The sequence below is a fragment of the Pseudonaja textilis genome, chromosome 8 (assembly GCF_049901715.1).
Source record: "Pseudonaja textilis isolate UNSWEBS1 chromosome 8, rPseTex1.2, whole genome shotgun sequence".
In the NCBI taxonomy this organism is placed as follows: domain Eukaryota; kingdom Metazoa; phylum Chordata; class Lepidosauria; order Squamata; family Elapidae; genus Pseudonaja; species Pseudonaja textilis.
In genome coordinates this window covers 8044373-8057304 of record NC_141997.1, presented here as the reverse complement: position 1 = coordinate 8057304, position 12932 = coordinate 8044373, and the positions used below count along the sequence as shown (strand labels likewise).

The window sequence follows — 12932 nt, the reverse complement described above, 5'->3', positions numbered from 1 at the left end:
TGTCACTGCATGGTATTGAAACACAAGTGAGAGTGAAGTAGCAGCTGACATATACTCTAAGTAGGATCCATTCATATGCAGGTACTTAGTCCTACAGGGATAATGCAAAACTCAGCAACTTGGGTCTTCTTAGTCCAGAAAATATATAACATAAAGTTAGGCTAACCTGGAGTATTCCTAAATAAGCTGCTAGTTATATTTGTCTGAAAGGAATAATAAAGGAGGATCCTCCAGGGTTTTAATGACTTGAGCCAGAAGGCAGGTTCTACAACTAAAGGATACCTTCTTGAATCTGCCTTCCAATATTGCTGATGAAAGAATATTAAATCAAATGAATAGAAGACTGATATTTGGGAACCTTATATAACTTCTACAGTATTTTAGAAACATACACACACACACAAGCAGAACTATTACCTGCTTCAAATAGGATTTCTATATTTGATGGAACAAATACAACTGGCATGAATTGATTTCTCAGACAAAACAAGAACAAAAATACCACTATCAGAATATCATAGCCATATATGATAGGTTGATATATTTTATTGTGTAAAATGAAAATTGCAGGGTTAACTTGAAAGATACTGTACCATGCTACAACATATTGCAAGCCATCGAGGAATTACTTTTGTGGAAATACATTAATATAACTATTGTAAGGAATAATGTATATTGTCACATATTTTTGTAGCTGGTTTAATTATTAAACAGGTCACTTTTTACAAGACACAACAACAGAGTTATAGTTTAACACACACCAACATACAAAAAATTATTAGCTTTAGCAAAAAAAAAATGTTGTATAGAATAGGGCAAAAATTGACTTCTCTGGGCAGCACAGACTATAGCATTAAAGAGATCAGTGAGATTTGAAATTCCTTATGCCAAATTCCAAGATAAATTAAACCTTTACAAGTTCCATTGATTTTTAACAAGAAAAACCTAAATAAGTTTAATTATCTTGTTAAAAACAACAATTCTTAAAATGCTTATCTGAGCAACGTTGTGCTTTTTGTATAGTTTTTTTAAAATACCAATTATCTCAAAAACCTTTCTTCAGTCACATCTGTCAAGAGAAAGATACTAACAGTTTATCATGTTGAATAAGTATAATTTTCTGCATTCATAATTACATCTTAGTATGTTGCCATGTGTATATATTGTTTATTGTTATTACAATGCTGAGTTTCAGAATTCCAGTGATTTATGAAGTCTGATATTGAGAACTGATATATTTTCAATATAAACATTTCAGTTTTGATCCATTGATACAGGCTTATGAAGCAGTATAATATACATAATTGAATGTAGCAATATTTTATTCCAAAGGAACAAACTTAAATATGTTTTAGACCCATGTAATAAAGACTTTATAATTTTAATATATATCGTTAACACAGCATAATATTAACTAAGTTATTGATTAAAACAACATAAAATTTGTTATGTGCCACATATTGATGAGGGATAATTCTAATTCTACACTGTCTTCAAGACAGTTGGGCATATTATTTTTCAAACCTTTTCAGTTCTATATCTTCGGTGAAATACTCATAAAATGACATTAAGATGGTCCTTCAGTCAAACAAGTATACTGGCAATTTTTCTTTTAAAATAAATGGAATCCATTGAGAGAGATGTTTAGGACCCACATTTTCACTAGATCATATTCTAAACAAAATTCCCACAAAAGTTCCTCAAACCATTAAAAAATCTCGCTTTTTATCAAGTGACTATTCAGCAATGCATTTGGGAAGACTGTAAATTCAGTGCAGAATTTGTGGTATCCAGTGTTGCAGACTGCAGCAGCTTGGCAGAGGACAGGCTCTTATTTTACTAACAGTAGCAGCATTGAAAGTATTCTATGTTCTCAATTTCCTCTGCCAATTAGAAAGAGAAATACAGTGAGTATACTCAAAAGTACTGAACCCTGAGCAAAGAAATCACAAATATGGATGTTATCCTTGAATAATTGAGCCATCATTCATGCATCTAAACTTCTGTTGTGTAACAGATCTTACCTTGTTATATAGTTAATCAGTTTACAATTACTACATCTACTTTACTCCTCATTTACCATTTCAATCTCTACCATCCATTGTGATGGCAGGTAATAATATTCTATGTACCTAATTTGACAATCCATAAATGCTTTTGCTAAGTGAAGTTTGTTAACCTTTATACAGTAGTATAAAGGGCACAAGATCCTTTGTCATATACATTTTTGAATTCATTTTTGGATTTTATAGTATATTGTTTTTAAATTAAATAAACTGATGCAAGGATAGGCAGATATCCCTAGATAACCCAAGTGCATCTCTTATGAATAGAGTTTATATATAAAAACTGCATAAATTCTCTTTAAAAGTGTCCCAAGTTGCTTTTTCAAGAGGAAACTGGACTTCCTGGTTTTTCTTTGAAAACATTCTGCTTCTCATCCAAGAAGCTTCTTCGGCTCTGACAGAAGCTTCTTGGATCAGAAGTGAAATGTTTTCAAACAAAAAAAAACAAGGAAGTCCAGTTGCCTCCTGAAAAAGCACCTCTTAAATAACCATGACTTGGATGACTGAGAATCTCTACAAACTTGATGGAATTTGTTGTTTTTCTGCCACCAAAAACCCTTTCTGGTTTATAATTTTTCTTTTTCATCCCTCCCCCCTCATGTGGCTACAGTTAACATAACTAGGGAAAATATAGGCAAGATAAAAGACAGCAGTCACTTATTTAACATTTAAAGAAAGAAATGAATTGGCTTCTGTCAAACAACTTTTCATTGGAAAAGAAAACTGAATAGTTGTATTCTATGAAAGGATCATACCTTATTGCTATGTAGCAATGTATTTGTCAACACAAGGTACTTAGTGTTGTCTCTTGGCCTGGGCTATTAAATCCATCAATCAAATTTTTATTACAATCATCTATGCTAATACTTTCACTTGTTAATTTTGGGTAAGTGGCCTGTCCAGTAAAATCTAGTAGTTCTTCAAGAGCCTTCCTATTATTTGATCCATTTTGGTCCAAAGTAATTCCTGGCATCATTTCATTCAATGGTGAAAATTCAGGAATAGATATAAGTTCTTCTTTTGAAGCAGGACTGTAGAAAGGAAGAAAGGAAAGAATCAAAGTATTGCTGTATATCTTAACATATGTAAGTATGACAATAAAACTGTCTTCATATGATTAAAAACATGATTTCATCTTACTTATTTTAAAATGAAAGAATAATAGGATAAGAGAATAGGTATTAGGTATATATTAAGCCTTGAACTGAAAGAAGCTGCTATCCTAAATTCTTAAGCATTATGACATACTGGAATATTTTTCTGATGCATAGTATTTGCATATTATATTTATTGACATTAAATACATTTGATACTTTGAATATCAAACATTGATTTTCAGGTGATGGTGGGAATGAAAGAACACAAGTGAAGGAAGGAATTTGTTAGCTAAGCCTTTTTCACTGAAACAAGAAGGTTTAAAAGAATTAGTGCCAGGTTGCAGTAACTTTAGTAATGAAACAAACCTGTGTAGACTCTGATATAGCATAATCCTAGAAGTACCTGCCCTAGCCAGTTCCACAGGAAAGTAAGACTCTTGACTCATTGAGTTGAATCAAAAGAACTTTTACTGAAAGAGTGTGTTGACTCACTGAGTTGAATCAAAAGAGCTTTTACTGAAAGAGTGTGGTTGCAGTAAAGTCAGGTGGAATCTGAAAAAGCCTGCGCAAAATACAAAACAATTCTTCCATTTTCCCAAACCCAACCCCCCTGAACAGTCCACCAGCAGCCAATGTGATGCTGCAAGGTTGTTTTGAGAATGCTGAGGTGCTAGGCAGATAACAGTTAATTCTCACAATATGATAGCCTTGAATCCAGGCTGGAACCAGCTGGGAGGTAGTCTGCTCTGTCTCTAAAGACAATACCCCTCCCTAATTCTCAGGCAGTTACAGCAAAAGCATGTGACAAATGCCAACAGCCAGTCTTCCCCCCCATTTTCCAACAGAATGGCAGGACATAGTGTGGAGCTGACATGCTACCCCTTGAACAGTGACATTAATCCTGGAGGAGAAAAAAACCAAACAGGGAGAGAAGAAACATAAAACAGGAAAAAATGCCATTTAGGTTTGTCAGATGCTGATTATGGAAGTGTTTTAAAAGTTTAGGGGCTTTAACATGGCAATAGTCAACCCACTCATTGTGAGCTGATTCTTCCTGATTCTCACACAATAGTAGGCTTCTTGCAGATCCAGCTTAGTGAATATTTTGCCCTTGGCCAAATGGGCTAGCATGTCCTTCATCAGAGGCAGGGGGTAGATATTCTCTACACAAACAGCATTTAACTCTCTGTAATCTACCCATAGAAGTGTCCCATCCTTCTTTTCACAAAACAGGACAGGGGCTGCTACCCATGATTGGGCTGGTTGAGTGGATCTGCAGGCCATATTTTTGTCAATGAACACCCACAGTTCATCTAACTCTCTTGGGATCATTGAATATAGCTCCGACTTAGGCAATTTAGCCCCGGGTAGGATCTCTATGGCACAGTCGGTTTGTTGGTACAAGGGTTGTTCATCTGAACACTTTTTGCTGAATATCTTGTTGAGCCCATCTTTGAAACAGCTGATGAGGATGTCCTCTGATCAGTCAGTAAGTTGGCATGTCAGGTCACAGAATTCCTCAGTGTCCTCTGCCACCACCCTGCATCCCTGATGCATGGTTTTGATGTGGTCCCTTGTTTTGCAGTCAGCTTGAGGGTCTTTGAAACGAAGGGCCATCATGAAATGATCAAAGTTTCTCAGCTCTGGTGTGTTTGCATTGTGGAGTGTCACTACCCAGTGGGCTGCAACCCCTTCCAGTGCCAGGGTAATACTTCTCATACTGGCACCCTCAGTAGGGAGCTCCGGCCCATATTCTTGCATGTATGTCAGAACATGGGCCAGAAAAAATCCCAGTTATTGGGGGTTCCCATCAAATTTCACAGCAATGGGTGAAGTGTTCCGACCTTTTGCTGTCGCCAGGGCAGCAGCCCAGGCAGCCCTCCTCAGCACCAGTTATGGCAGCAGCTGGGGTCACTGAAACCTCTGCCATGGTCAACTGTTTGCCTTTGTTCTTTTTTTCTTTTTCCTTTTCCTTCTTTTTTCTTTTTTCTCTCTCTTTCTTTACAGATAAACATTACAAGATGAGTAGAAAGACAACAGCCCCAGCTTCTTCGATACCAACCCCCTCACCATCTGGAGGACAACGATCTATACAGACAATATTACAACAGGAAAAAGAGAAAGAGAAGGAAGTGACATTACAGATGATCATGCAAGGAATTCAGAAAATTGACCAAAAAAATTGAAAAGACAGATGAAAAAGTGGAAAATATTCAACAGATGATGAATATGAAGACAGATTCAAAAAAATTGAAGAAGAAAATATACAAAGAGATAAGAAAATTGGAGATATTGCTATTCGTTTGAGCAATATTGAGAAGGACAGGGGTGAATCATTAGGATGGGAAATGGACAAATTAGAATTTTACTTAAGATTTCAAAATATAGAAGGTGAGAACCTTGCTGAAATGATGGCAGAAATATTGGCAGAAGCACTGGAAATAACTAAAGAAAAGATGATGGATGGGATGGATGAAATGTTTCATGTCTACACAAGATATGCAATGAGGAATAGAGTACCAAGAGAAGTTCACATCAGATTTACTAAGAAAAGTATTAAGACACAGATACTCCAGGTGGCGAGAGAGAAAACACTAAAATATAAAAATAAAGAAATTGTGGTGCTGAACTAGATACCAAGAAGAGTAAGAGAGATGAGAAGAGAATATTTATTCTTGACTAAAGAGCTACTTAAAAGAGGAGTACACTACAGATGGTTGATGCCAGAAGGCCTTTTGTTCACTTGGCAGGAACAAAGACACAGAATTGACATAGTTGGAAAAGCTGAGCTATTTTACTTAGAATAGAGAAAAGGAGGAAGAAGAAGGAAAAGAAGAGTCACTAACTGAATTCCAAGAGGAGTCTATAGCAGTAATTGAAAAAGAAAAAGAAGAAGGTGCAGTAGGCGGTGAACCCAGAGAACAACAAGAATTGAGATCTACTAGAGCAATAAAACCCTCCTATAAAGCTTAACATGGATGAAAGAAAATTGATTACAATTAACATAAATGGGCTTAATTCGGCTATTAAAAGAAGGAAAGTATTTCACAAATTAGATAAATTAAAATTTGATATAATCTGCTTACAAGAGGTACATATTAAAAAGCAACATGAATATATACTAAAACAAGAAAAATTAGGGAAATTATTCACATCGCTGGCACAATCGAAAAAAAGAGGTGTGGCATTATATATTAAAGAAACAATTTTGGCAGAACTAATTTATATAGATGATGATGGAAGGATTTTGATGGTGGAGATAATGGATAACAGCGTTAAAACACTTTTAATTGCAATTTATGCCCCAAATGATAAGCAAGAAGAATTTTATAGGAAATTACATGCAAAAATAACTGATTTGGACTATGTTAATATCTGCATGATGGGTGATCTTAATGGAATAATTAATGACCGGTTGGACTATAAAACACAGAAAACAACAAAGAAAGTTAGAAAGATACTACCAAAATCCTTCCTCTGAATAACAGAAGAATTTAATTAAAAAGATGCATGGAGAGAGAGAAATGCGGAAAGTAAGCAATATACTTTTTATTCAAATAGACACACATCCTGGTCTAGAATAGATACAATATGGATGTCAGCAGAATTATTGACTAATGTACAACAGATTGAAATAGAAACAAGCACATGGGCAGATCATAATCCAGTATCAGTTATTTGGAAAGGATATAAGAAGAGATCCAGATGGACTCTAAATAATATGATTCTGAAAGAAAAAGACTTTAAACAGAAAATAGAGAAAGAACTTGTTTTCTTCTTCAAAGAAAATAGAAAAGAGGATACATCTTTACAGAATCTCTGGGACACGATGAAGGCCTACACAAGAGGCTTGATAATAGATTATACTAGGAGAAGAAATATAAAACAGAAAAAGACATTTAAGACATTAGAGGATGACTATAAAAGACTGGAAGAAGACTTGCATAAGTCCCCACAAAAAAAGACATTAAAAATAAAATGGATATAATTAAACATAAAATGGGACTAATGGAAAAAGAGGAATTAGCACAAAAAATTAAAAATGCAAAACAGAATTACTTTGAAGATGCAAATAAGCCAGGTAGATGGCTAGCTTATAAATTGAGAAAGGAAAGAGAAGCAAGAAGAATTCGCCAATTGATAAATAAAGAAAGACACGTTTGTTCTGGAAATGAGGAGAAGAAAAAAATTATACAAGATTACTATGGGAAACTATATTTTCAAGAGAATATTCAAGAAGAAAAAATCAAACAATATCTTCATTTACCTCAGATACCCAAAAAGATTGAAATAATGTTAGAAGGAAATATAACAATGATGGAACTAACAGAAGCTTTAAAAAAACAGAATTCTGGGAAAGCTCCAGGCCCAGATGGGTTGCCAGCGGAATTCTATAAGACTTTCCAGGAAATATTGAATTTTCATCTTCTAGAAGTTATGAATGAAGTTATGTTAAAGAAAAGAATACCAAAAACATGGTCAGAAGCATACATTACACTTATACCGAAGGAAGGTACAGACCTACAGGAAGTTAAAAATTATAGACCTATATCTTTATTGAACTCAGACTATAAAATCTTTGCTTCAATTTTGGCAGAAAGACTAAAAAGATACTTAAATAATTTTATTCATACTGATCAAAATGGATTTTTGCCAAAGAAACAAATCAAAGACTGTGAGAATCATTTTAGATTATGAAGCACACCCTGAGAAGCAAATGGCCTTGATGTTTTTAGATGCTCAAAAAGCCTTTGACAATGTGAGTTGGCGATTTATTTTACTGCAACTAATACAAATGGGCTTTGGTAAGAAATTTATCCAAGCCATTGAAACAATATATCATGAACAAACTGCAAAGGTGATGGTGAATGGAGAATTAACAGAATCCATATATATAAGAAAAGGGACAAGGCAAGGCTGTCCATTGTTACCTCTGCTGTTTGTGTTAACATTGGAAGTGTTGAACAGGAATATCAGAGAAGAAAAAGAAATAAAAGGAATGAAAATTAAAAAGGAGGAGTATAAATTGCAAGCTTTTGCAGATGACCTGGTATTTATATTAGAAGACCCAATGGAAACAACACCCAAATTAATAGAAAAAATAGAAGAATATGGAAAAGTAGCAGGTCTGAGAAAAAATAAAGACAAAACAAAGATATTAACAAAGAATATGTTAACAAGACAAAAGAAAGAGTTGGAAGAAACTTTAAAAATACAGGTCACGAACAAGGTTAAATATTTAGGGATTTATATTACACCAAGATGCAGTACCCTAAAGGAAGATAACTATGTTAAACTCAAACAGCAGATTGCAACAGACTTGATGAAATGGGAAAAATTGCAACTATCATTGATTGGGAGAATATCCACAATTAAGATGAATATACTGCCTAGAGTTTTATATTTATTCCAGACAATTCCTATTCGACTAGGGAAAGAGTTTTTTGAAGATTTAAATAGAATTGTGTTGAAATGTATTTGGCAGGGTAAAAAAGCAAGAATAAAATTAAAGCTGTTACAAGATGCAAGAATAAGAGGAGGGTTTGCCTTGCCCAATTGGGAGCTGTATTACCAGGCAACAAGTTTGATGTGGGTAAAGGAATGGATAACACTAAGGAACAGTAGATTATTGACTTTAGAAGGTCACGACTTCTGCTGGGATGGCACGCCTTTCTCTGGTATAAGGGAACTAAAACACAGAGGTATTTTAGAAGACATTATATTCGTGAGGCATTGTTTTTGAGCTGGGAGAAGATTAAAAGACAATATTACTTAAAAATTCCAACATGGATATCAACTATTGAAGCTTTTTCTTATCCAATAATATATACAAAGGAACAAACAGTTAGATATGGGGAGTTATTGAATGAAAAGGGTGAACTTAAATCTATGCAAACGTTGCAAGAACAAGGTGTAAAAATGAATTGGTTTTCTTATTTGCAAATACAATCTAGGTTTCATAAAGACTCCAAGGCAGAAGGTATTTATGATAAGTTGACTGAGATAAAATTTTGATGGGTACTGATGAAAAGGTAATTAAAAAACTTTTATGGATATCTATTAAAATTTAAATTGGAGGAGGAGCAAGTTAAAGAAACGATGATTGCTTGGGGGAAAAATTTTGGATATGGGATTGATTTGGAAAAATGGCAAAAATTGTGGTCTCAAAATTACAAAATGACAATGTCAACTGCATATAAAGAAAATTTGTATAAGATGTTTTACAGGTGGGACTTACCCCGAGGAGACTTGTGAGAATGTTTAAGAATAAATCAGATAAATGCTGGAAATGTCATCAGATACCTGGTTCATATTACCGTATGTGGTAGACATGTTCAGACGCAAAGAAATATTGGACTAAAATCCACACATGGTTGGAAAAATGATAAAACATCATACAGACTTTAAACCAGAGATCTTTTTATTGGGAGTCATACCAGACGTATATAATAAAGAACTGAAATATTTGATTGTAAATGTCTTAACAGCAGCTAGAATTGTATTTGCGAAGAACATTTATGGACTGTGCTGAAATGAGTAAACTGACATTTGAAATTAGAGAATAAGAAGATAAGCAATTTTATATGATATGGGATCTGTTTTATCAATGATTGGATAAAAAGGCATGGTAATATAATAGACTAGATAATTTTGTGATAGAAATCTAATAGATTGATATAAAACATAATACAGATATATATAACCACTGGTTGAAAGTATAACATAAATTTTAAGATAAAATGTGGAACATCTTGTATAAAACAATGGAATAAATAGTTTAGTCATGGATGATTAATAACTGATAAATATATAAATATGTTAGTTTGACAATGTGAAGATTGATATAAATTGTGAGTAAATGACTACAAAAGTATAGCACAAAAGATACATAACCAATTGATACACTGTATGTATATAAAATGGAAGAGGATTTTATGTTTTTATGTTTTTGTATGTGTATGTTTGTATTTAAAAATAAAAAACTAAAAAAAAATCTGCCATGGTGTCTAGCACTCATGCTCGTCCCCCTCCTCTTGGGTCTACTGGGCCTTAGTGGTGGCAGCCATGGCATGTGGTTCATGTGCCTTCAGGGTGTGATGACCCATAGTGTCTCAAAAATAACACAAAAACTAAAACATGAATCAAGGTCTTGTAATGCCTTCAACTTAACTTCGCTGTTTTATTAGTCACAGTTTAAATTCAAAAAGTAGGCAATGAAGCAAAAGGAAACCAAAAACAAACCACTGACGAGAGTTCCAAGGCAAACCAAGATAATTAATCACACATTCCAGGAAGATAATCGGGGAGAGTTCATGGGAAGAATGCCAACGAAGATAAACCTCATCCAAAAAAACCACTAATTTGACTCCAGCATCTGTGAACACGCAGTTTCAAACTCTTATACAGAGCTCACAGCTGCAACCCATGAAGAAGATCAAGGCCCTCTCCTCCCAAGCAGACCACGCTTTTCCCTGATCCTCTCATCCCTGCGTGCCCTAAGGCCATAAGGATAGGGGACGTGCCTGGATGCTTCTCTGACTGCTCAGCCAGCCTCTGCCCCTCCCCAGCCTCCTCCACCACCTCTGGAGCCACACTTCCACTCCCTGTTGGCTGTTCCTCCTCTTCCTCAGAGTCAGTCTCCACCAGGGGCATGACACAGGGTTTGGAAGGCATGCATCATAAACTGCATGGCTTGCTTCATCAGTAGATTCACATGACCACATTCTCTACCTTCCTCCTCTTCACCATTGAGCTCTTCCAGCTCTGGTTGCCTTTCTTGCTGTCAGCCACCTCGGGGGATGGTCACCCCTCTGGTTCTTCCTTCAGTCTTCTTTCTTTCTAACACCAATGGACTATTTGCATTTTTGATGAATTTCCCAGGCTCCTGACCTCTGTCCACTTGGAAATGTTCAGCCTGGGGGGATGCCTAGACAATGTTTTCCCACAGTGCTCAGCTTCTTCCTGGTCACTGCCTTGGGCAGACATGGTAAGAATGGTCCCCACGTTAGGGCAGTATGCCTCTTTGGGTTGACTGACTTTGCAGGTTTTGCCTAATGTAAGGACCTGCTCCAGCTAGTCTCTCAGAAAAGCAAGATTCTTGACTCCATTGAATTGAATCAAAAGAACTTTTACTGAGAGTGTTTTGGTAATAAAGTCAAGTGAAATATGAAAAAGCCCATGCAAAGTACAAAGCAATTTTTCTGTTCCCACAAACCCAACCCCACCTGATCAGTCCACCAGCAGCCAATGTGATACCGCAAGGTTGTTTTGAGAACGCTGAGGTGCTAGGCAGATAAGAGTTAACTCTCAGGTCATGTTGGTCTTGAATCCAGGCTGGAACCAGCTGGGAGGGAGTCTGCTTGTCTCTGAAGACAATCCCCCTCCCTAATTCCTAGGCAGTTACAGCAAAAACAAAAGCATGCAAAAAATGCCAGCAGCTGGCCTATCCCCTCCCCCAACAGAATGGCAGGACACAATGTGGACCTGACAAATCCAAGGACAGAAAATGAATTGCTACCTTCTTTAGATTACTAATACTGTTTCTGAAAATGTATTATGTACCTCACATCCATAGACTGAACTTCATCTGTTGACTCATCCAAGCTGTGAGATTTTCCATCCATTGCATCTAGTTGAATAAGGCTCACAAGTGGCTTAAAACCATTAGAAAATACTTCAGGAGGAGAAGATTCAGACACAGCACATTCAACACCTTTAGGATTTTTGCAATTTGTTACTCCATTAATTTCTGCAAAAAGAATCACAGTAGAAAATGTGATTTTTAAAAACTTCCCAGAAGAAGTTTCCAACTCTCACAAATCCAACAAGTTTACTCACATTATTCCATAAAATATTTTATTATATAGTATTCCTGAGTTGGCTAGACAAAATTCAAAGCAGAAATGTAAAAAGAGCTAAAAAAATAGGCAAACCTGGAAAATTAAATATGTCACCGAAGAACTGAATAGATGATACATTTATCGTAAGACATCTGATATTATTCCCAGTGAAATTTGAAAGTAAAAGCAGCAGCTCTTCTTTTGAATGTTGTTTCTCCATTTCTCTTCTTTATAGTTAATCCTCCTCTGTCTTCCCCTTTACAAAAGGAGAATCTAATAGCAGAAATTTAACCACTAAGGATAGATTGGAAAAAGGAAATTGCTGGAGAAAGACAAGCCAGTAATTTTAAGTATGAGTTCTCCTGGATTAAGTCTTTCCATTTTTCAAAAAATATTCTCACATGAAAATCTGTGCTCATTTAATACATAAGTTACTGGAGCCCCATATCATCAGCATGTGTTCAATATTCCTCTCTTAAAAACTGAATTTATTGAAAGAGGTTTAATTTTCAGGTGGATAAAATGTGAGTTGGTCCTCCTATTAATTTCAATTGGTAGGTCTTATGCAAATCATACATACATTTTCCTATGTAAGAGAAATCCCCATCAAATATAAAAATAAACATTGCATCAAAGAGGCAATAATTCTGCCAAGCCAATCTTCCCCCATCTGGAGATTCTTTAAAGGGTGTAGATTTTAAAACCCATATTACCAGCAATTACTATATCGATTGGGCAACTCTGGAAGACAGTTTACATGACTTGAAGGCAGCCAGGTTGAGAAACGGTGTTCCAAACACTTTGAGAGTTCCAATTCTCAAGTCTCTACTAGAACACAGGCTATGCTTATTAAAAGCAGGAATTGCTTTTAATTACCTTAAGGAATCACCATAAGTAGCAGGAATTGCTACATTCCCAGCACTGAGACA

The 12932-nt window shown here is 35.4% G+C and overlaps 1 protein-coding gene across 18 annotated transcripts in view; it reads right to left on the bottom strand.

Annotated features, from left to right (window-relative positions):
• Window positions 1-528: 528 nt before the first annotated feature.
• MAP7D2 (MAP7 domain containing 2) overlaps window positions 529-12932 on the bottom strand; it is an 81001-nt gene continuing 68597 nt past the window's right edge. For all 18 annotated transcript variants that reach the window (XM_087938210.1, XM_087938211.1, XM_087938212.1 and 15 more), the window contains 3 exons: window positions 11726-11912; window positions 2822-3097; window positions 529-1883 (listed from right to left, as the gene is read on the bottom strand). In XM_087938210.1, the coding sequence (XP_087794336.1) occupies window positions 2848-3097; window positions 11726-11912 (437 nt within the window). In that variant the 3' untranslated portion in view covers window positions 529-1883; window positions 2822-2847. The remainder of the gene's footprint in view (window positions 1884-2821; window positions 3098-11725; window positions 11913-12932) is intronic.